The following is a 21,708-nucleotide window of genomic DNA, read 5'->3' on the forward strand; positions in this document are numbered from 1 at the left end:
CATAGCTTCAAAAAAATCAAAATGTGAAGATGTTTGTGACCTCCATGTTTGTGCAGAAATGTCATGTTTACACATTTTTATAAGAGAACAGAAGCGCAGGATATCTGAAATTCGTGTTGAAGGTAAGAGTAAAATGCGTCCCTAGAAGTGCTGAGAAATTGTGTTACATTAGAATAATTAATTGATACTGTTATATTTAGGTCTTGATGGCCAGGTGATGATGAAAAAAGAAACAACTGAAATATCAGCTAAGTTAAAGAATATAATTATTTTGGATTGTGACAAGACAGCACTGTATAAAAAGGTATGAATGGTAATTTTAAAATATTGTCTTTTTCCTAGCTGGCAACAGCCAGTATGTGTTCATTTCTGTTTTTAAAAAGTGCATTTGTGATTTAAATATGTTCTTATTTAAGCATGTCGGTATAGTCTTGTTTAATAACAGATGCTATTCATCAGATAACTACTAATCTCATGCTTCCCCTCTTGCTGAGTGCAGGTCCTGGGTATATGTTTTGCACCAGTGGATATATACAACGGGAGTCCAAAATTCAGTACTTACTTAATTGTGATTACAACACATGTATTAAATTGTACCCTGTGTATAATCATAGTTAAGTGCTCCATGTGTATTAGCTTGTACTGATATACAGTGGACCCTCAGCTTACAGATGGCTCCACTTACAGACTTTTCAAGTTACAGACTTCTCTGGCCGCAAAATTTAGGTTCGACTTGCAGCCAGAAAATCGACCTACAGACCGGAAAAAAAAACAGAATGGAACAAAAATGGCCAGTTACGGATTAATTGGTTTTCAATGCATTGTAGGTCAATGGAGCCTCAAACTACAGACTTTTCGACCTGCAGCCACTGTTCCAGAACGGATTAATTCCGTAAGTCGAGGGTCCACTGTATTAGATTGTACCCTGTGTTACCTTACATCTTATACTCCTTTCCTCTGAGAATGTGCTCTGAAGCGTAGGTGGGAGGTAGCATGGGCCGAACAGGCTTGGGTTAAAATCACCTTACCCAACTGTTCTAATTGTAGAAGCCTCCACTAGTGCCAAGCCATTTTCATTAATAGAAGAACATGCATTGTGAATAGAGTGGCTCCTTTGGGTCTAACTTTGTGTGTAACTATAAAATTATGACACTAACATTAAACACAATTTCCCCCACAAAAGGCACTGTACATTACTGAGAAAGAAGTCTTCAGTTTCAAAATGGTGACATACATGAATGCCACAGATGGTGTTTCTTACACAAATATGAATGCGGTTGATAGCCAGATTTATTTAACCGTTGGATGCATTCAAATTATTTTTGTCAACAAATTTGTCTCTGCTATTTTGGTAAGTTGAAAGTACACTTTCTTCTTTGTTTTAGAGAATATACATATAAGGCAGGAGGGTGGTTTTGTGGTGAAATAGTGAAGAGGGTTTCACTCTAAAACAGAGCTTGCAGAGCAGAACACACCTCTTTTTAACTTTCATTCAACTGAATTTAAAAACTTGCATTGAGTGATTACTGAGGTGTTTTCTTATCACCCCTACCCTATTCCAACACAGACAAAGAAGGAGTCGTCGGCAATTATTTAAAATATATGATTGGTCAGCAAAATATTTCCCTAATTACCACCTCTTCTGTTGCTGATATATTGTTATCACTTTTCCAGGCTTTTGTAAATAATTTTCAGACAGCAAAGGAAGCAATTACTGAAGCCACTGTTCAAGCTGCTGAGAAAGCTGCTACTGGTGTAAAGGAATTGGCTCAGCAGAGTTCCCGAATGGCACTGGATATTAATATTAAAGCACCTGTTGTAATAATTCCACAATCAGCAATATCTACTGATGTTCTGGTTGCTGATTTTGGTTTGATCACCGTAAAGAATGAGTTTCTGCTTGTTAAAACGAAACTTCGATATAATGTCCCACCAATTCTTGACAGTATGCATGTGAAGTTGAGTGAACTAAAGCTGTACAGGTAATGCTATGATGATTTTGTAATTAATGTTCCTGAACTGAATTGGTAAAACAAATAGTGCTGAATGTTTAAGAAGGTAGCATAAAAGACTAGTGTGAGGAGGTTTTCTCTCTCTCTTTTTTCCCTTCCCATCCTTTTTTCACTATCCAGAAGCAGTGTTTGCACAGTACCAGGTTCCACAGCTGATCCCTAGCGCCAAAAGCAGAGCCTCTAAACACTGTACTCTGCTCCAGTCTCCAAGGAAAGAGGAAGCTGCAAAGAAACTGCTCTTGTTGGCCCATTTTTCTTTATATGTTAGATAATAGTGAGGTAACCAGAGGCAGTGGAGAGCTGGGGAATTCCCCTCCACTGCCTCCTTCCATTTGTCCTTCCACTGGCAGGCAAAAACCTGTTATTCATCCAAGTTCCGTGGCTGCTGAGAAAGGGCCTTTTAAACAATAAACACTGTACTTCTTTATTATTTTTTTAAAAATCCATAATTTCATGTTTCATAATTTCAAATTTTAACAACTTGTGTGTTTAACTGTTCCTGTTTTTAATCATGTTCTAAGCTACCTTGAATTCTAGTTATTAGGAAAAGGCAGGATATAAATAAAATAGGCTGCAGTTGCTGATTATGCATGGGTACAAAATATTTGCTGCTTAATGTTTGTTTTAAAGCTGCAGTCTTTGGCCTACCTTACATATATTGCAACTCTATATTTAGCTTTGCAAACTGTACATGGATGCTGAATTTTTCCATTTATAGGTCAAGCATTGTGAGTGGCTTACTACAAAATGAAGTACAGCTTCTACAGCCATTAAATCTTGAAGTTACAGTTGAACGTAATTTAGCTACTCTCTGGTATCATGAAATTCCTGACATTAAAGTATCTGGACGCCTCAAGCCAATGAATGTAAGTACTTGGTGCAGAATGTTTCACTGCATGGGACTTAATATATTTCTAAAATGAAGAGTTAGTTCCATACTAGCTGTTACTGCAACTATATTTAAACAAAAGAGTGAAATTACATTTGGTCCTTACTCAATTGTTTTTCACATTCTTCATCGTGGTCTTCTGTGAATGCACACAAAGGGTTAATACCAGCGCCAGCGTTGGGCCTCTCAGAACATTTTCTAGCTGCAAGAGAAAAGTAACAATGTTTAGGACTACCCCTACTGCGCACGCCCAGCCTAACCGTCCCTCAGTTCCATTTTTCCGCCTAGCGGTTTGGAGCCTCTTGTCTTAGCTGCGTTTATTGCGATCTATTTGATTCTTTGGTTTTGACCTAAGCTTCGCTCACGGACTACCCTAGCGCTTTTTCCCTTCAACTTGACGACTCGGTGTATTTTTTGGCTTTACTCGGACTGATTTTGGACTGCTCTGCCTTATCCCTTGGACTTGTCGTTTCGGTTTGCTTACCGCCCTATGTCCCCTTCCGGGCCATTCAGCAGGTGTGTGGTGTGCGACCGCAAAATTCCCCACCAGGACGGCCACGATACTTGCCTGTATTGTTTGGGGGAATCGCACAATCCCAAAACTTGCCCACACTGCAAAGCCTTCACTAAAGCCGCTCTTAAGGCTCGCCAGCAGCGCCTTAAACTTCATCTGTGGGAGTCAACGTTGTCTTCCACGGCGCCCTCGGAGGGGGAAATGGCTTCCACTTCTCGAGCAGCTCCTGTTCAGTCGGTCGTCTCTAAAGTTTCCAAAATGTCGAAGAAATCCGCGTCGTCGAAATCGGCCGTTCCCGCTTCGAACCCCGAGCCTCCGGCTCCGAAAACTAAGCCGTCGAAGTCATCCAAAGCGAAGGCGGCCGCCCAGCTTAAAATGACATCCATTCGACTTTCTCCGAGCTCGGGTTCCATTCCGTCACCGATTCTTGAGGAGTTGTCGAGACGCTTCGAGGCCTCGTCCGAGGCACCCGCTCCTCCTCCGGCTCGACGTACTGAAGTCATACCACCATCGGGAATGTCTTCCCCGACGCCGAGCCAGTTAGTTGGTGTCACTACTGGTCTCGCTTCCGCCCCACATAGCCCTTTTCCTGCGGGCCAGGGGTCGCCTCCCGTGTCGATCTCGTCCGTGCACTCGGACTCGAGATCTCCTCGAGAGAAGGTACCTCGATCACCTGTGCGTTCCAGGTCGAAATCTCCTCGAGGCAAACGTTCCCGCACGGAGAAGCATCGCTCCCCGAGTTGGTCCCCTTCCTCCGGCCGCTCGAGGTCGAAGTCTCCTCGACGGAAACGGTCGAAGAAGAGACATCGAGCTTCCACTCAGTCCGACTCTTCCCATCGTTCGGACTCGAAATCCTCTAAGCGCAAACGCTCTAAGAAGAAGCGCCGCTCCCATCGACGTCGTAGCAAGCATCGACATCGTTCCTCTTCTTCTTGCTCGGCGGATTCCGACCACGCTAAGCGTCGTAAGCGCCATCGACGCCGACGCGACCGTTCGAGGTCTCTTTCTTCGTCTTCGACGTCCGCATCTCGAGACCGGTACCGCAAAAAGATCCGGTACATCTACTTGTCTTCTTCCTCGGAGTCGAACCGACCTCGACGTCGACGCCGAGCTATTCGAGCCGGGGAACGGCCTCCTACGATACCTGTTGCCCCTCCACCGCAACCGGTTCCTTCCACCTCGGCGCCGACTGCGGTCCCTATTCGACCCCCGACAGCGCATCGAGAAACCCCCTCCAAAAAAGAAGAGGGATGTCTTCTCCTCTGATCCAGATGAGGTGTCCACGGAGCAGCCTTCTGACTCCGACCAGGAACAACCCCCACCCATGCCACCGCACGATTTACCCCCGGGTGATCTGGTGCTTTCAGATACAGGTGATCCTCACGCCCCTTCTCCATCTGAGGATTTTTCTTCCTATTCTCAGATGATGTCCAGACTTGCCAAGACTCTAAAACTGGACTTGAATCTCCCTTCGCCTCCGGGTGAGGACTTGTTCTTCGGGGACATCAAGAAGGACAGTACCGCTCCCCCCAGTATAGCTTTTGTGCCTGTGGTTATGGAGGCCATTAAGGAGTTCTGGGCTCAGCCTGCGACTACACCTAATGTCCCTCGTCGCACAGAGCACTTCTACAAGATTCATGGGGCTGATACTCACTTTTTACTCAAGCACCCCATTCCGAACTCACTCATTGTTGAAACAAGCTGTTCAAGGCCGTCGGCCAAGGCCCACGTTACTCCAGTTGACAAGGAGGGTAAAAAGCTGGAAATCATCGGCAGGAAAATCTACTCCCTTGTCACCTTGCTACTTCGAATCATAAACTATCAGACTGTTCTAGGGGCTTATCACAAACAGCTATGGCTCAAGCTTTTGCCAGGGCTAAAAATGATACCTGAAGACACCCGGCAAGCTTTCCTTAACTCATATGAGGAAGCTCAGACGGTATCCAAGTATGAACGTCTTTCCATCAGACATGCAGCAGAGATCTCTGCCAGAGTTCTCATGTCTGCCATCTCTATCCGGCGCCACGCTTGGCTCCGTTCTGCAGACATAATGGAGGACGTCAAGTCAAAGGTTGAAAGCCTCGCCTTCGACGCTACCGGGCTGTTCAACGAAAAGACCGACTCCCATTTAGAAGACCTTCACAAGGCTAAGAGGACTGCCAAGTCCTATTCTGTTCAGACTCAATCTAGACAGCGACGCCCCCAATGGCGTAAATCTTATGGTCAATATCAATCTTCTCAACAGTACCGCCTGTGACGAACACGGGTTCGAAAACACACGTGTACGCTTGGACAGAGAGCAAACAGGAGTTTGCACATGCTAAAATGGGCTGAAGAGTCCAAATTCAGCCAGCCATGCTACAATACTCCTTCTCGCAGGTCTGCCCACATAAGAACACCCTGGTACTCTCAGATATTATTGTGAAAAGGTCAAGTGGGCTTTGTAGTCCTTAGACTTAACTTGCACCACTGACAGGACTCTAAGTAAGCTAGGCCGAGGCAGCACTCTCAGATGACCCTATGACAAGTGTACTGTTCAGGAAACCAAATGAGTTTTATAATCTTTATTTTATTAAAGAAAAAGCATGTTACTAAGCCAAATTAAACCAAAACAAATAAACTAGCATTGTGCTGTTTAGTTACACAGATGTAGTGAGGCAAAGAAAACATGAAAAATAGAATAGTATTCAAAAACCCAAAAAAGCCATTAAAATGAATAAAAACAGTTCCAGTCCAGGAAATCATTAGTAAACAAAATAATCCAAGTTGGTTATAACAAGGCTATAGTCCTCAGTGATACTATAGAGTAAAAATCCCTAAACAAAAGTAAAAATCCATTATATGTCCCATAGTCCTTAGAAAAGAAAAATCCAGTAAATATACCATAGTCCTTACTAAATTACAAGAGCATAGTCCATATGGAGTATTCCAAGAAAAGAAGTCCATAAAGAATATTCCATAGGTAACAGTCCATAGTAAATAGTCAATGCACAGTCCTTAGGAAAATCCCATAAGTCCAAAAGTAATCCAGCAAAGCATAGAAACCAGTCCATGTAGGTAGGCCACCACACTCTCTCTCAAGACATCAGGGTAAGTCCCATATGGCTGAAATGTAGGTCACGAATCACTGAAAGGTCGGTCTTGGAAAGACAATGTCCATAGGTAAAAAGTTCCTTTTTCAAGAGTAACTGGCAAGGGGCCTAATGCACCTTCCCACGATGTCATCCAATCAGAGTTCGTTACTAGGCAAACAGTCCTGTTACATCACATGAATTCTTTCTCATACACACCAGATGTTATTTGGGTTACGGTGGTTTCTCAAAGAGTCACAACAATTTCCATCTATCTTATCACACAGAGTCCTTCTCAGGCCTTCAGAATAACATTCCTCTGCTCGCCTAGAAAACAACTTGTCAGCATAGCACAGATACTATATACAAAGAAACAAAATGGAACCTCTCTGGCTCACTTCATAATTACAAAACCCATATGCCTTTAAAAGATTTTAACTTAAAAACCCATCTCATCACAAGCCCCCTGAAGATTAACAAAATTCCTAAACAATTTAAGTTTTAATTTTGATAACTGAATAAGATGAGATGTCATAATGAAGCAGTAACTAAATAGAGAAAGATATTAACTTGAACATAAAGTAATACATTTCAAATATGATTCTAAAATAGCAAAACAATTGATACATGAGAACTATCATAATTACAGTATTTACCATACATGAGAGAAAATTGCGTTAGACACTTCTACTAGTCTGAAAAACAGAAGAATAAACAAGTTAGTATACTTAATCAAGTACATCACTCTGCATATGCTCAGATAATACTCTAGCCATCAAACAGTAAAATAGTGAAACCAGGATTAACATCATAATAAATTGACAATCTAATATACTGATATGTAGTAATAATAGTGAAAACACTCTATGTATGCTCAGGAACATAGTCATACAGAATACCAAGAAAACTAAACATCAGAGCTTTAGCAATTCTAGCCATTTTCTCCCCTTGCATCTGCACTAAACACTCGAGATAAGCAATGGGGAATTAAAGCCTCTTTTACTGGTGGATGTTCAACATCAAAATCATATGTTTGCAATCTGAAATACCACTGCATTAATCTTGGGCTTCGATGTCTCTGCTTCTCTAAGAATGACAAAGCATTTTGGTCTGCTTGAATTGGATCAGGGCTGTAAATTACAAGGTTGCCTACATAGCCATTCACATAATAGAAATCACCAAACAATTCATCAACCAATTTCTGAAAAGTAACATAGGTATTTTCCATTCCAGGCGCTAGTTTTCTGAGTTGGTAAATTCCCTGAGGGCAATTAAATGATGTATAAGGGCGATGTTCCTCTTTAATTAAAATCTGATAAAGCCTTTCAACAGTTCCAGACACTAAATTGCCCTTAGACCCTTCTAGATCTATAGGAACAGAAATAGCAGTAAATCCTTCATTGACTGTAATAAAAAGTTTCACCATATCAGTTTCTCCCGGTGAATTCGAGAAGACGTTTTGGGGTTTAGCTAACACAGGCTCCAATATCTGTCCTGGGCCAAATTGATCAATGCTTTCCACACCTTGGTCCAGAAATGCCACACCCCTGGACACATGTATCACTGAATTAGCTGTGCTATCAGGTTTGGTCACAAGAGGCCGCTGTTGCAACAAAGTTCCCTCGGGAGTACTCTGCATAGCCTCAGAAACAGTATCAGCATTCTCACCACTTCCTTGGAAAATAGGCTGTTGAAAATAAGTATTGTCCCAAACCTCTGCTTTTCTTTCTAAAGATCTTTCTGAGAAGATTAACTGTGGTACTGGGCCAAATTTTTCAGATATGATTTCCGTCTCTGGAGAAACATCAGTACTTTGTAATCCCAAAAAGTTAGCGCTTCCCCCATCATTGGTTGTGTTATAAACAGTCTCACAATGTGAAAGTCCATGCTGCAAAACTGCTCCACCATCACCTCCTATGGCACTGGGCAAAGACTCTGAGAAGACCTTCACCCCTCCAGCTTCCTCAGCTGACTTTTCCGGTACCTTGAGTAGGCCACCCCCTTGGTATTTTTCTTTACTTCCGAACTGCCATGAATTACATGGGGTCTCTGCCAACCTAACAGGGTCTGCTTTCGCTGTTCCCTCTGGGCTAAGAGAAGGGGGGTTGGTTGAGATCTGACATGCATCAAGATCTGCTGACACAAGTCCTGTTGCTTCTAAGCTCTCAGTCCCAGCAATTGCTTTATTACTTTGGAAAATCCCTTGCTCTCCTTCTTCTAGCAAACCCATAGTCTCATCCCGAATTATTTCAGAACTTCTCACCTGTCCTGTGCTCTGAGAAAGAGCTGAGGTTGGTGCTGAGCTGAATTCCAATGCACGGCAGTTTTCCCTTGCGTCGTTCGATGCTGATTTCCTCAAGTTCCCTTCGCGGCAAAATTTTTCCTGCATTCCTCCCTCTGCGCGCGTCTCCAGGGCCTGTAAATCCTTTGTTTGGACGGACGATGAATCGCTGTCTTCTCTGGAATGCTCCTTAGCATTCCACTGGGCCTCGTTAACTCTTTCCACACAAACATCTTGCATCTCAGGGTTGCTTCCAATTGTATGAAGCGTCTCATTGCAGTAATCCCCAAAGGAACCCTGCTGAACTTGGAAAAACCTTTGCATCAAGCCAGGTTCTGTGCTAAGAAAACGTTTTAAAAGGATGTTTTCCTGATAAAGCTCACGTATCAGGAAATCTCTTTCCCTAATTTTCTGCTTGGCTTGCTCGAAAAATCCAGAAGCCATTTCTAAGAGTAAATCCACGGTCTGTTTTTCCTCCTCCATCTCTGCTGGCACTCTAGCCTAGGCTAGGCCAGCGAAAACAAACAAAAAGGAGAGAAAAAAAATTTAAAAATCTCCTCTACACTTTCGACCAACTGCTGTCCCTGTGACCCTAAGGTCTGTGAGAAGACAGACAGCTGCCAAAACCAAAATAAAATTAAAAATCTCTTCTGCACTTCTGACCAACTGCTGTCCCTGTGACCCTAAGGTCTGTGAGAAGACAGACAGCTGCCAAACCAGAATACTGAAAAATCCAAAAGGAAGAGAAAAGAAAAACTGTGATCACTCTGTGGACCCTAGAGTTACAGAGATGATCCTTGACTGAACTGTGTGCAGATAGATACCTCCAAGATCATAGGGCATGACTCTAGGCCAAGCCAGATGCAACTAGGTACTCCTGACAGATCCTAAGATCGTAGTGGGGAGACCCAGAGCTAGTCTGGAACACGGCCAGGTGCTCCGGCAAATCCTAAGATTATAGGAGTACGCTTAGGCCAAAACAAAAAAGAAAAAACCTGGATGCAAGGTCCAAAACAATGTAGTCAGAACAAAGTGGCCAGAGTCATTTATGCAATCCTAAGATTGTGAAATGACCTGCTCAACTTGGGTGCAAGCACTCCAAGAATAAAGGACATGCATCTTGGAATTTCTTCACTACAACGTTGTAACAACCTGCACATGCCTACTGCTTAAATTCAATTGTTTCCTAACAGTTTGCTTGTCCCACTGGGAATCTCTTTCTTAAAAGAGCACCCCAGATTCTAACACACATTACCACAGCCTGAAGAGTTAACACCTCTCACCACAGCCTTTAGATCTAACTGCTGGCAAACAGCGTTTCCTAGGAAATTACTGTTTACACCCAGGGAAGCACCTAGCTCCTTGAAGCCTCAGTGTCCCACTGCAATCAAAACTTAGCTTGTGGATCAGAGTCACTCAAGCTGTTAGATAGAACAAAAATTGGTCATCTTGAGGTACTACAAAACCCAGCACGTGGTCCATCCCGCCGCTGCCACCATGTGACGAACACGGGTTCGAAAACACACGTGTACGCTTGGACAGAGAGCAAACAGGAGTTTGCACATGCTAAAATGGGCTGAAGAGTCCAAATTCAGCCAGCCATGCTACAATACTCCTTCTCGCAGGTCTGCCCACATAAGAACACCCTGGTACTCTCAGATATTATTGTGAAAAGGTCAAGTGGGCTTTGTAGTCCTTAGACTTAACTTGCACCACTGACAGGACTCTAAGTAAGCTAGGCCGAGGCAGCACTCTCAGATGACCCTATGACAAGTGTACTGTTCAGGAAACCAAATGAGTTTTATAATCTTTATTTTATTAAAGAAAAAGCATGTTACTAAGCCAAATTAAACCAAAACAAATAAACTAGCATTGTGCTGTTTAGTTACACAGATGTAGTGAGGCAAAGAAAACATGAAAAATAGAATAGTATTCAAAAACCCAAAAAAGCCATTAAAATGAATAAAAACAGTTCCAGTCCAGGAAATCATTAGTAAACAAAATAATCCAAGTTGGTTATAACAAGGCTATAGTCCTCAGTGATACTATAGAGTAAAAATCCCTAAACAAAAGTAAAAATCCATTATATGTCCCATAGTCCTTAGAAAAGAAAAATCCAGTAAATATACCATAGTCCTTACTAAATTACAAGAGCATAGTCCATATGGAGTATTCCAAGAAAAGAAGTCCATAAAGAATATTCCATAGGTAACAGTCCATAGTAAATAGTCAATGCACAGTCCTTAGGAAAATCCCATAAGTCCAAAAGTAATCCAGCAAAGCATAGAAACCAGTCCATGTAGGTAGGCCACCACACTCTCTCTCAAGACATCAGGGTAAGTCCCATATGGCTGAAATGTAGGTCACGAATCACTGAAAGGTCGGTCTTGGAAAGACAATGTCCATAGGTAAAAAGTTCCTTTTTCAAGAGTAACTGGCAAGGGGCCTAATGCACCTTCCCACGATGTCATCCAATCAGAGTTCGTTACTAGGCAAACAGTCCTGTTACATCACATGAATTCTTTCTCATACACACCAGATGTTATTTGGGTTACGGTGGTTTCTCAAAGAGTCACAACAATTTCCATCTATCTTATCACACAGAGTCCTTCTCAGGCCTTCAGAATAACATTCCTCTGCTCGCCTAGAAAACAACTTGTCAGCATAGCACAGATACTATATACAAAGAAACAAAATGGAACCTCTCTGGCTCACTTCATAATTACAAAACCCATATGCCTTTAAAAGATTTTAACTTAAAAACCCATCTCATCACACCGCCCTTACAAACACCTACCTCAGCAGCGCTCTGGCCAGTCCTCTTCTTCTGTCCAGGGCTATCAAGGATACCGGCCTCGTCCGCCCCATCGCCGCCAACCCTTTAAGCCACCTGGCAGGAAACAAAAACAGTATCTTTGACTTTCGGCCCCCCATTTTTACCCGTTCACCTCCTGCCACCCGTCTTCAACCGTTTCTCCACAACTGGTCTGCCATCACAACCGACGCTTGGGCTCTAAAAATTATTCAGCACGGTTACCAGCTGGAATTTATAAGATCTCCTCCGCTCGGGTTCATAAATCATTCCCCATTCGACTCCTCGCTCGAAGAAGAAATATTATCTCTATTACAAAAAGATGCCATCTCTACAGTACCACCCCGCGACATACACTGCGGTTGTTACTCCCGCTACTTTGCGGTGTCAAAAAGAGGAGGAGGCATAAGGCCCATCCTCGATCTAAGACTCCTAAACACTTACCTGCGACCCAGACGTTTTCGGATGCTCACCTTAGAGTCCATCATGCACCTGCTGAAGAAAAACAATTGGTTCGTCCTCATAGATCTAAAGGACGCATACTTTCACATCACTATCCACCCCGACCACCGCAAGTTTCTTCGGTTCATCTTTCAGGACACAATCTACGAATTCCAGGCCCTGCCATTCGGCCTGTCCACAGCTCCCCGGACCTTCACCAAGGTCATGGCCCCAGTGGCAGCTTACCTTCGTCTCAGGGGCATCCACGTTTACCCTTACCTGGACGATTGGCTCGTAGTCTCCACCTCACGAAACCGATCTCTGAAGGACACAAAATTTATCCTGTATCTCCTTCACAATCTCGGTCTCACTGTCAACAAACAGAAGTCTCAGCTCATCCCCTCCAAAACAGTTCAATACATAGGGGTCTGTTTGGACGCCGTAAAGGGTCGAGTCTTTCTCCCCCCAGAGAGGGGGATTCAACGAGCCATCAGGAAATTTCTTCCCCGTGCTCGGGTGACAGCCCATCACGCCCAACACCTTCTCGGCCTGATGTCTTCTACAACACCGGCGCTAGCTCACGCTCGCCTCAAACTCCGGTCGCTCCAATCATGGTTCCTCACCCTTTTCGACCCTATGATGGACAGCCAGAGGAAGCGCCTTCGTGTCACCCCGGAGCTCACCAGACAGCTCCAGTGGTGGATGTACACACCCCATCTCACGGTTGGCCGGCCCTTTCGTCCACTCCGTCTCACCGTTCAGGTCACAACGGACGCCAGTCCGTCCGGCTGGGGGGCGCACTGCGGCCGTCACACCATTCACGCCCTCTGGACACCACAGGAAGCCATGTTCCACATCAATCACCTGGAACTGCTTGCAGTTATCAAGGCCTTCAGGTCCTTCCTTCCTCTGCTACGCGGCCGCGGAATTCAGCTGGTGACGGACAACACTACCACAATGCACTATGTCAACAAGCAGGGAGGAACCCGCTCTCATTCACTCCTGTATCTCTCCATCCTCCTTTGGGAGTGGTGTTACCGTCATCATATCTACCCGGTGGCCATCCATGTAGCCACAGAGGACAACACAGTTGCGGACACTCTGAGCAGGCTTCAACATCAGACACACGAATGGGAGTTGAACCCTCTGGTCTTCCAGGACCTTTGCCGCCAATGGGGGACCCCAGTGCTGGACTTGTTCGCATCCCCTCACAACGCGAAATGCTCCCGGTACGCGTCCCGGGCAGGTCTCGGTCTCCACTCGCTCGGCGACGCATTCATGATCCCCTGGAACCAGGGTCTCTTGTACATATTTCCACCAATTCCGTTGATACAGAGGTCCCTGATCAAACTCCAACGTTCAATGACTCCGGCCATTTTCTTTGCACCTTTTTGGCCTCGCCAAGTGTGGTTCCCCACTCTAGTCAGCATGGCTGTGGACTCCGTAACCCTTCCGTTGTGGCCGGACCTGCTGACCCAGGAAGCAGGCAAAGTCCTTCACCCCGACCTCGACACGCTCCATCTGACGGCGTGGAGGATCGTCCAGAAATCCAAGAGGTCTTGACCAACGCCATCAAGCCATCCACGTCTCGCTTGTATGCCTACAAGTGGAAAAGCTTTTTGAAATTTACCCAGCAGAGGGATCTCGTCTCCTCCCCTGTATCTCTTTCTACGCTTCTGCAGTATCTTCGTTACCTGTTTGATTTCCACCTGTCTATCTCTACTATCAAGGTGTACCTTGCTGCGGTTGTCTTCTTCCAGCCCAGAGCTTCTCCCTCTTCCCGCTTTTTCTCCCATCCTACCGTCAGGATGTTTTTGAGGGGTCTCTCTAACCTCCGACCTCCCGTTCGTCCTCCACTCCCTCAGTGGTCCCTCCACTTGGTTCTGCATGCCCTATCCAGACCCCCATTTGAACCCATGGCTACCTGTGACCTTAAGATGCTTTCTTTAAAAACGCTGTTCCTAGTGGCTATCACCTCTGCTCGTCGAGCTAGCGAGTTGGCAGCTCTCCGCCATGACCAACCTTTTCTTCAATTCTTTAAGGACAAGGTTATGCTTTACCTGGACGTGTCCTTTCTTCCGAAGGTGGTCTCCGACTTCCATGTCAATCAGCCACTTATTCTGCCAACCTTGTTTCCGTCTCCGGCTACTGATGTTGAACGCATGCTCCACATGCTCGATGTTCGACGGTCCTTAGCTTTTTATGTGTCCAGGACCAAGGACTTTCGCCTGGCCAACAGACTCTTTCTTTGTTACTTTGGCCCAAAGAAGGGCTGCCCGGCCTCGCCGTCCACACTCTCTCGGTGGCTCGTATCTACCATCGCCCTTGTCTACGAGCTCAACCACAGAGATCCTCCACAGGGACTTAAAGCCCATTCCACCCGGGCTGTTGCCTCATCGACTGCCTTACTCCGTGGCGTTGACCTGCCCGACATCTGCCGGTCCGCTACATGGTCCAATGCCTCTACCTTCATAACCCACTACAGATTGGACGTGAGGGCAAAAGAGGAGACCAGATTCGGGAGGGCAGTGCTAGCATCGGCTCTTCAGTGACAGCCCACCATCCGGTTAGTAAGCGTGCTAATCACCCTTTGTGTGCATTCACAGAAGACCACGATGAAGAAAGAAAGGTTACTTACCTGTAACGATGGTTCTTCAAGTGGTCATTCTGTGAATTCACACAATCCCGCCCGGCCTCCCCTCTGTCTGTCTGTCACTGGCATCTCTATGACTCGAGGGCCTATGGCGGACAAATGGAACTGAGGGACGGTTAGGCTGGGCGTGCGCAGTAGGGGTAGTCCTAAACATTGTTACTTTTCTCTTGCAGCTAGAAAATGTTCCGAGAGGCCCAACGCTGGCGCTGGTATTAACCCTTTGTGTGCATTCACAGAATGACCACTTGAAGAACCATCGTTACAGGTAAGTAACCTTTCTTTTTGTAACTGTTGCTGCTTCCCCTGTGAGTCCTGGCTGGCCCTGTCTTTGCTGTCCTTCTGCAAAGACCTTTCTCTTCAGGCACACATCCACTCCCTAGTAGTGATTGCTTTTAAGAGGGGACTTTAAAAATGAAGCTGTTAAGTCTTTTCATTTTTTAAAATATCCTTTAAAATTGTTTTAAACCATTTTTATGTACTAGTCTTAATTAGATATTGGTTCAATCTCTCTTTAATGTTCTAATAATATATTGTATTTTAGAGTTTAATATTGTCTGGTTTAAAACTGTAAGCCACCTTGGGGAGAAATGCAGAGTGCAGATAATAAAAGTGAATGAAATGGATGAATCCAATCAACATTGTTTCAGCTTGCTGGCACGCTGTTGCTTTAAAGTGGTCATTCAGGAGCAAGATACATTAAAGGCAGACTACAATAAGGAACTACTGAATTATAATTCATCAAGAGGATTAGTTCTGTGGCTTAAATTGGGATAAAGGTATAGCATTGTATTACTTGACAACTCATCATTGACAAACTTATAACAATTATGCCCCCTTAGTAGCCACCTTTAAGGTCAGTTTCTTATGGAAGGCTGAAACACTGTGAATTGGATTAAAATCTTCAGTGTATAGAAGGTGTCCCCTGTTGTTTTAGGATCATGATGTTTAGATCCAACCTCTTGTTTATATAGCACAAATACAGTGGTGCCTCACAAGACGATTGCTTCGTATGATGACGAATTCTCTTTACAATGAGGTTTTCAGAGCGATCTTGTGCTTCGTTTAACAATGTTTCCTATGGGCGATTTTTGCTTTACGATGTTAGGGACCTAGCCTCGCAAGAAGGTTAAATTTTAGGTCCCTGTTTTTCACTTTACAATGTTTTTGACAGCTTGGTCTTGCTTCGCTATACGAGTCTTTTAATGGTCTCTGTTTTGTTAAACGGCTGTCTTCGCTTGGGAACCGCGTTTCACTTAACGATGTTTCCTATGGCAATTTTCGCTTTACAATGACAATCCCTTCCCATTGGAACAGATTATCAGGTTTTCATTGCATTTCAGTGGGAAAACGTGTTTTGCAAGACGATGTTTTTGCTTAACAGCGATTTTCACGGAACGAGTTAATATTGTCTTGCGAGGCACCACTGTAAAAGTTAACTGCAGTCAGTATATGTTTTCATGTTTGTCTTTAGTTAGTCATGTTCCTGTACAGTGAGAGAGAATATACAGTACTTTCCTTATAGCATCAGGGAGACTGAACATCAAATTAATTTGTTGGTCTTCTCAAGCTGGCACTTTTAATGGGTTTTATCCTCTATTACCAGTTTACCATTTTGAGAAGGAAATGTACCAAGAGTCTCAAAGTTTTGGGGAACTCCCAGAAAAACTCAGTGATGCAGGCAATATTCAGTGACTAAGAGACAAGCACTGACAAGTGGGAGGGGTTAGAACAAAGCAAACAAAAGAGCAAAAGATATTTTGAGAAAACCATCACATTGTTGGGACAGATCATTTTCACAGTTCATACTGAAAAGGTTGTTTTTAATGTTCTTAGGAAGTGAAAGCTGCACTGATAATCAGTGGAAAATCTTAGTGTAGCTGGGATTGGGCAGAACTATGTGGTCTCTCTGTTCTAAAGAATCATAGGAGTGAAGAAAAAAGGTCCCATTCTTAAACATCAGTGCAGTATAAAGTGAACATACATAGGCACAATATGTTGAAAAAATTAGAAAGGAATTGTGAGGGAGGAAGAGGAATGGAATGGCCAAAACTCTGGATGTTCCACCTTATTTATTTATTTAGTAGATGATTATCCTATTGGTGTTTGTGTTAAGCTTGCATAACTTGTCACAGGTCATTTACCTGGTACCAGCATGTATCTTGGTTATATGCCTGATCACATGACCAATAGCACAATCAAGATGTACTCTGGCACCTTGCTTGATTAACTGGAAATAACCACAGCAAGTTACACAACTCCCACATGAACACTAGTAGGATCCTCACCTATAAATGTTTACAAGAACTAATTATGCTTTATAGGAGGCCTATACAGCATAAATACTTTCATATATAATATTGTCACAAGCTTAAATAATATTTAAAATCATAAAATAATGTTTGGTGTGTTAATACTTGTTGTTTTTTCAATTTTTTCAAAGCTGATTCTCAGTCAGGAGGACATTACTACTATCTTGAGGACCCTGAATGAAAATTTAGGAGATAGTTCTGGGCCTCCACCACCTGCACCAGAAAAGAAAGATCTGCTAAGTATCCATAGTGGAGCAGCAAGTTTTTCCCAGCATTCTGGGGGTATGTGTTTATTTAAAAGCTTAAGCTACTACTACCTGTCCAGCGGGGGGAGAGGGGGATTAAGTTAATAATTATAGAAGCCATTAACATTTGTATAAGAAAAGCAAATCTAAAAGAGTATCGTAGACTACTGTATAATCAATGTGCAGTGGTTGGTCTTAATGTACATTCTGTAGTTTCTTTCATAATGATTATAGTTAATTCTTTTCAGCCTGAAGGATTTTGTAAATATGTTAGTATCAACTAGAGTTATTTCTCTCATAGGAAAATAATACCTATTTTCCCGTATCAGAATACATTCCTATTATATTTCATATCTCAGCAAACTTCTGTTTGACTTGAATGGTTTTGTAAACATTGATCCTTGCTTTCATTTTTAATTAATAAATAATTTTGTTTAATGTAGACAAGTCACTTCAGGGACTTTTTAATTTTCAAATTACTCCAAAAGTCTGCCAGTTTACTTTTCTTTTTTAAAAAATGTCTGAATATCCAGATATATTTTTATCTTAGCAGTTTTTGGCAAACTGCATGCTCTTGTGAAAATGCCATAACTGCATGACTTAATTAAATGTATTCAGTGGGACAGTAATCGCTTTCAAAATTCAGTACATTAGGAAAAAAGCTTCTTTTTTTGTATTATAGTAAATATTTTTGTGTCTTATATTTTTAAAGCTGGAGTTACAGTGGTTACTTCTGCTGTGGTGGAAATGCATTCTTCAGTAAAGGTTAAAACCACACTAAAATTGGACTTCCAGTTTGATTCCCTGACTCTTGCTTTGTATAGTCCAAATTCCAATCAGGTAAGGAAAAATCATGCAAAATGAAGTCAGTGACTAGAAACCTTCTCCTTACATATGCCATTGTAAGTCCAGTGGCATGGATTTGCAGCAGCAAAATATTGCCAGTGAAGAAGTCAGAGGTTGTGTTCCCTGTTGCATACTGGTCACACTCCTTAATCTTTTAGTAGGAGCTGTTTGATGCTGCATTTTATGCTAGTGGGCATAAATAATAGGATTCTGACAGTATACTTACATATTTTTTTTACCAGGCTATTATTCCTCAGTATTATATTATGAATAGTTAGACATAGGGGACATCATCTATATGATTAAACTGTCTCAGGTCCTGAAAAAAGATTGTTTTTCTTTGTGGTACCTGTGACTCACACCCCAGGATTTAGCATCTGTATAAAGCCATCTTTCAAATTTCTAGTGCTTAATAGCTTTCTCTGTTGGCACCACTCTGCTACTCCAGGCCTATCCTTCAGCAACCAACAGTTGGCTCTTCAGTTGCATCTTTTCCAGGTCAGTAGCTGAATGGGGAAAATTCTGAAGTATTTTTCCTTCCCAGTGCCTCATTCTCTCTCATCATTTTTTCAAAATGCATTTTCATTGTTTCTATGTAAAACAAGAATTGGTTAGTTTGTTATTTTGACAGTCAATGCAGTGTATGTAGAAGTTTCTCTGAGATATGCCTCAAAATCTGAGTCTCTGCCTTAAATGTTACTTTTGGGAACAGTGCCAAACAACCATTCTAGGGCACCAGACTGACCACTTCAAGGCCCTGTCTTTGGGTGTATCCCTAGCCCTGAAAGTCTTCCCAAAATGTATGACCCCCCCCCCAAGACTGTGTACCAAAGGAACAGTCATGTATCCATACACGGATGACTGGTTGTTGGTTGTACCTGTCCAAAATAAATTTTGGGATACTCTCCAATTTATTGTATGTCTTTTCACAGAATTGGTGCATAGCTCAGTGGTTTAGGTATCTGGCTGTGGAGACAGGGGTTGGGAATTTGATACCCCACTGTGCCTCCCTGATGGGGGTTGGGCTTAATGATCCATAGGTTTCTTCCAGTACTGCAGTTCTAACTAAAGGGGCACCAAAGGATACATGTGAAGGAGGGGCCTGAGTCAATGGAGAAAGCTATTAGGCTGTGGGAGTTTCTGGAGATGTTTTTGTGCAGATGTGACTACTTGATGAGCCACAGCTACAGGTAACAGCTGGTCCATTCCAGAACTCTAAAGTGGGGAGCAGCTGTTAGCCAGTGGATGTTTTAAAAAACTTTGGCTCCTACTCATTCATCTAACCAGTTCATTAGTTAAAAACTTCATGTGAGTGAGTATGCCTGTTTAAAAAGAAGCTGTAGTATGGTTTTAAAAGCAAAAAAAGTATTCTTTGGACATACTTATTAGATAGCACCACTCTCATGTGAATGAACATCCAACCCATTCTGAGTGGGTGGTGGTGTTAATAGTTATTGACACTTTAGCCAGGCTTGAGGAAGGTAACAAAACATGAAGCAATAAAGTTACCTAATCATTTCCAAAGATCTGCCTTGATAGGAAACATTTTACTTGTCTTCTAAAGTTAAGGATATCTGAAACTTATAAAAGGAGTTGCCAATGCAGGAGTGCCATGACAGAAAATGTTTTAAGAATTATAAGTGTTTAATTCTAAGAATGTATAGGCTCTTATTCCATGCCATACATGAAATTGCTCCTGAAGAATTAATGTTTTGAATGGTCCGATGGCAATTTTATATATATTTTAATTGTATTTTAATTGCTACATAACTTTATTGTATTTTAAATGCTGTAAGCTGCCCAGAGACCTTTGGGTAGTGTGGGCGGCATATAAATTAAATAAATAAATAAATAAATAAAATATATAGAGTTATTTTTTTTGAAACTGTAATATAGGCAATTGTTGATTCAAATGTTAATGGCACAATAAAACTTTAAAAATTAATGGCTGGAATATGCTTTGTATTTGTGACTGGCTGTAAAAGGAATGTACTGTGTTGAACTATTTCTATACTGATTTTTAGCTTGCTAAATTCTGTATGTAAAAACAATTTGATTCTCTTAAGCAGTAGAGAACTATGCTACTTCCCATCACTATGCTAGCTCTCTCTGTGTGAAAGATTAATACTAATTCTTTCTTAGTAATTACATACATTCTTTCAAAGTAGTAAAGCTTTATACAACTTGAGTCCTCATAAATAAGCCTTTTTCATTTAGTAGTCTTTAGATCTAATCCATGATATGGCTTTCTAAGTCTGAAAAGTGGTAGAGATTATAGTATGCATTGGGGAAACATTTTATTTATTGAATTAATTTAGATTAATTTAAACTATGTGTTCTCTTTTTGTAACAGCTCACACTTCAGGATGAACGAGATGGTCGTCTGAAACTTGCAGAATTTAAATTGTTATTAATATCAACAGCTGTCAAAATGTTGTCAGATGGGTCAATGAATGCCTCGGTCAGGTTAACAAATTGTACTTTAGATGATAAACGAGAGACAGTCCAGAAAGCTACACCAAGGTAGTTATTTTTAAAAACTAAACATTTGAATTATTGATGGAGTGGTAATGCTGGCAGTACAACCAAGACTATGGGTAAATGCTGAGTGCAATCTGAAGTGGCTGCTTTAAGCATGTATATGAGCTTTATACATATTCAGAACTTCCCTTGCAGTTGTTATAGCTGTTAGATTCTGAGGTAGATAAGGCAAGCAGATGTAAAAGTACTTTAGTTCATTGGGGGTAGCAGTAAAAACTGTCCTTACATATTTACTCACCTTAACACATATATACAGGCTTATGCTGGTTCTGAGTCTTTGATTGGGGAACAGTTCTTTTATGCACATGGACATTTAGGTGTACAATTCAATTGTTTGTACAATAGCTATTGAAGTTATGACATCTTTAGGTAAGTTAATGAGATTGTATGTGGACTACTACAGTGGTGCATAGCAAGACGATTTTAATTTGTTCCGCGAAAATTGTCTTATTGTGAAAAATTTGTCTTGCGAGGTTCCCTGTGCATCAGTCTAAAAAAAAAAGTCTTGCAAAGCATTGGTCTTTTAAAAAAAAGTCTTGCGAAGCATCATCTAAAAAAAAGTCTTGCAAAGCACATTTATTATTTATTTATTTTATTTTATTTTATTTTATTTTATTTTATTTTATTTATATCCCGCCTATCTGGTCGGGTCAGGACCACTCTAGGCGGCTAACAACATAAAATTATACAAGAGGTATATATATGTATAAACAATTTTTAAATAGCAAAACATTAAACAAGGTAGGGGAGACAATATGAGGGAAGAAAAGGACAATCATAGAGATCGCAAGAACCAATCGTCTTGCGGGTTTTTCATCCCGCAAGGCGATCGTCTAGCGAGGCACCACTGTATTTCTGTGAATGGAAGAACTTCCTCATTTATGATTGAATGGTGATGTTTTGCTGTCCCTCTGCCTGCCTCATCATCATTACAAAAGTTCCTGTTCTTTCAGAAAGTTGTCAAGGGAAGAAAAAAGGGGGAAAAATCCCTTGTGTATCTATATCATTTTGTGAATGCTGTATGTGTACCTGTGTGCGGTGGTGCTATATTACTTAAAAACACACTGAAAAGTCAAAAACATACATTTTTTCTT

The 21,708-nt window shown here is 42.2% G+C and overlaps 1 protein-coding gene across 5 annotated transcripts in view; it reads left to right on the plus strand.

Moving 5' to 3' along the window:
• VPS13A (vacuolar protein sorting 13 homolog A) overlaps positions 1 to 21,708 on the plus strand; it is a 240,710-nt gene that overhangs the window by 102,098 nt on the left and 116,904 nt on the right. For all 5 annotated transcript variants that reach the window (XR_013541528.1, XR_013541529.1, XM_020787771.3 and 2 more), the window contains exons 30-37: positions 6 to 122; positions 201 to 304; positions 1,184 to 1,351; positions 1,675 to 1,982; positions 2,731 to 2,878; positions 17,114 to 17,264; positions 17,940 to 18,067; positions 20,427 to 20,596. Coding sequence is in view for 3 of the 5 variants with exons in the window: in XM_020787771.3 (XP_020643430.3) it covers positions 6 to 122; positions 201 to 304; positions 1,184 to 1,351; positions 1,675 to 1,982; positions 2,731 to 2,878; positions 17,114 to 17,264; positions 17,940 to 18,067; positions 20,427 to 20,596 (1,294 nt within the window). In the remaining 2 variants the exon portion in view is untranslated. The remainder of the gene's footprint in view (positions 1 to 5; positions 123 to 200; positions 305 to 1,183; positions 1,352 to 1,674; positions 1,983 to 2,730; positions 2,879 to 17,113; positions 17,265 to 17,939; positions 18,068 to 20,426; positions 20,597 to 21,708) is intronic.

The sequence above is a fragment of the Pogona vitticeps genome, chromosome 2, assembly GCF_051106095.1.
Source record: "Pogona vitticeps strain Pit_001003342236 chromosome 2, PviZW2.1, whole genome shotgun sequence".
Taxonomy (NCBI): Eukaryota; Metazoa; Chordata; class Lepidosauria; order Squamata; family Agamidae; genus Pogona; species Pogona vitticeps.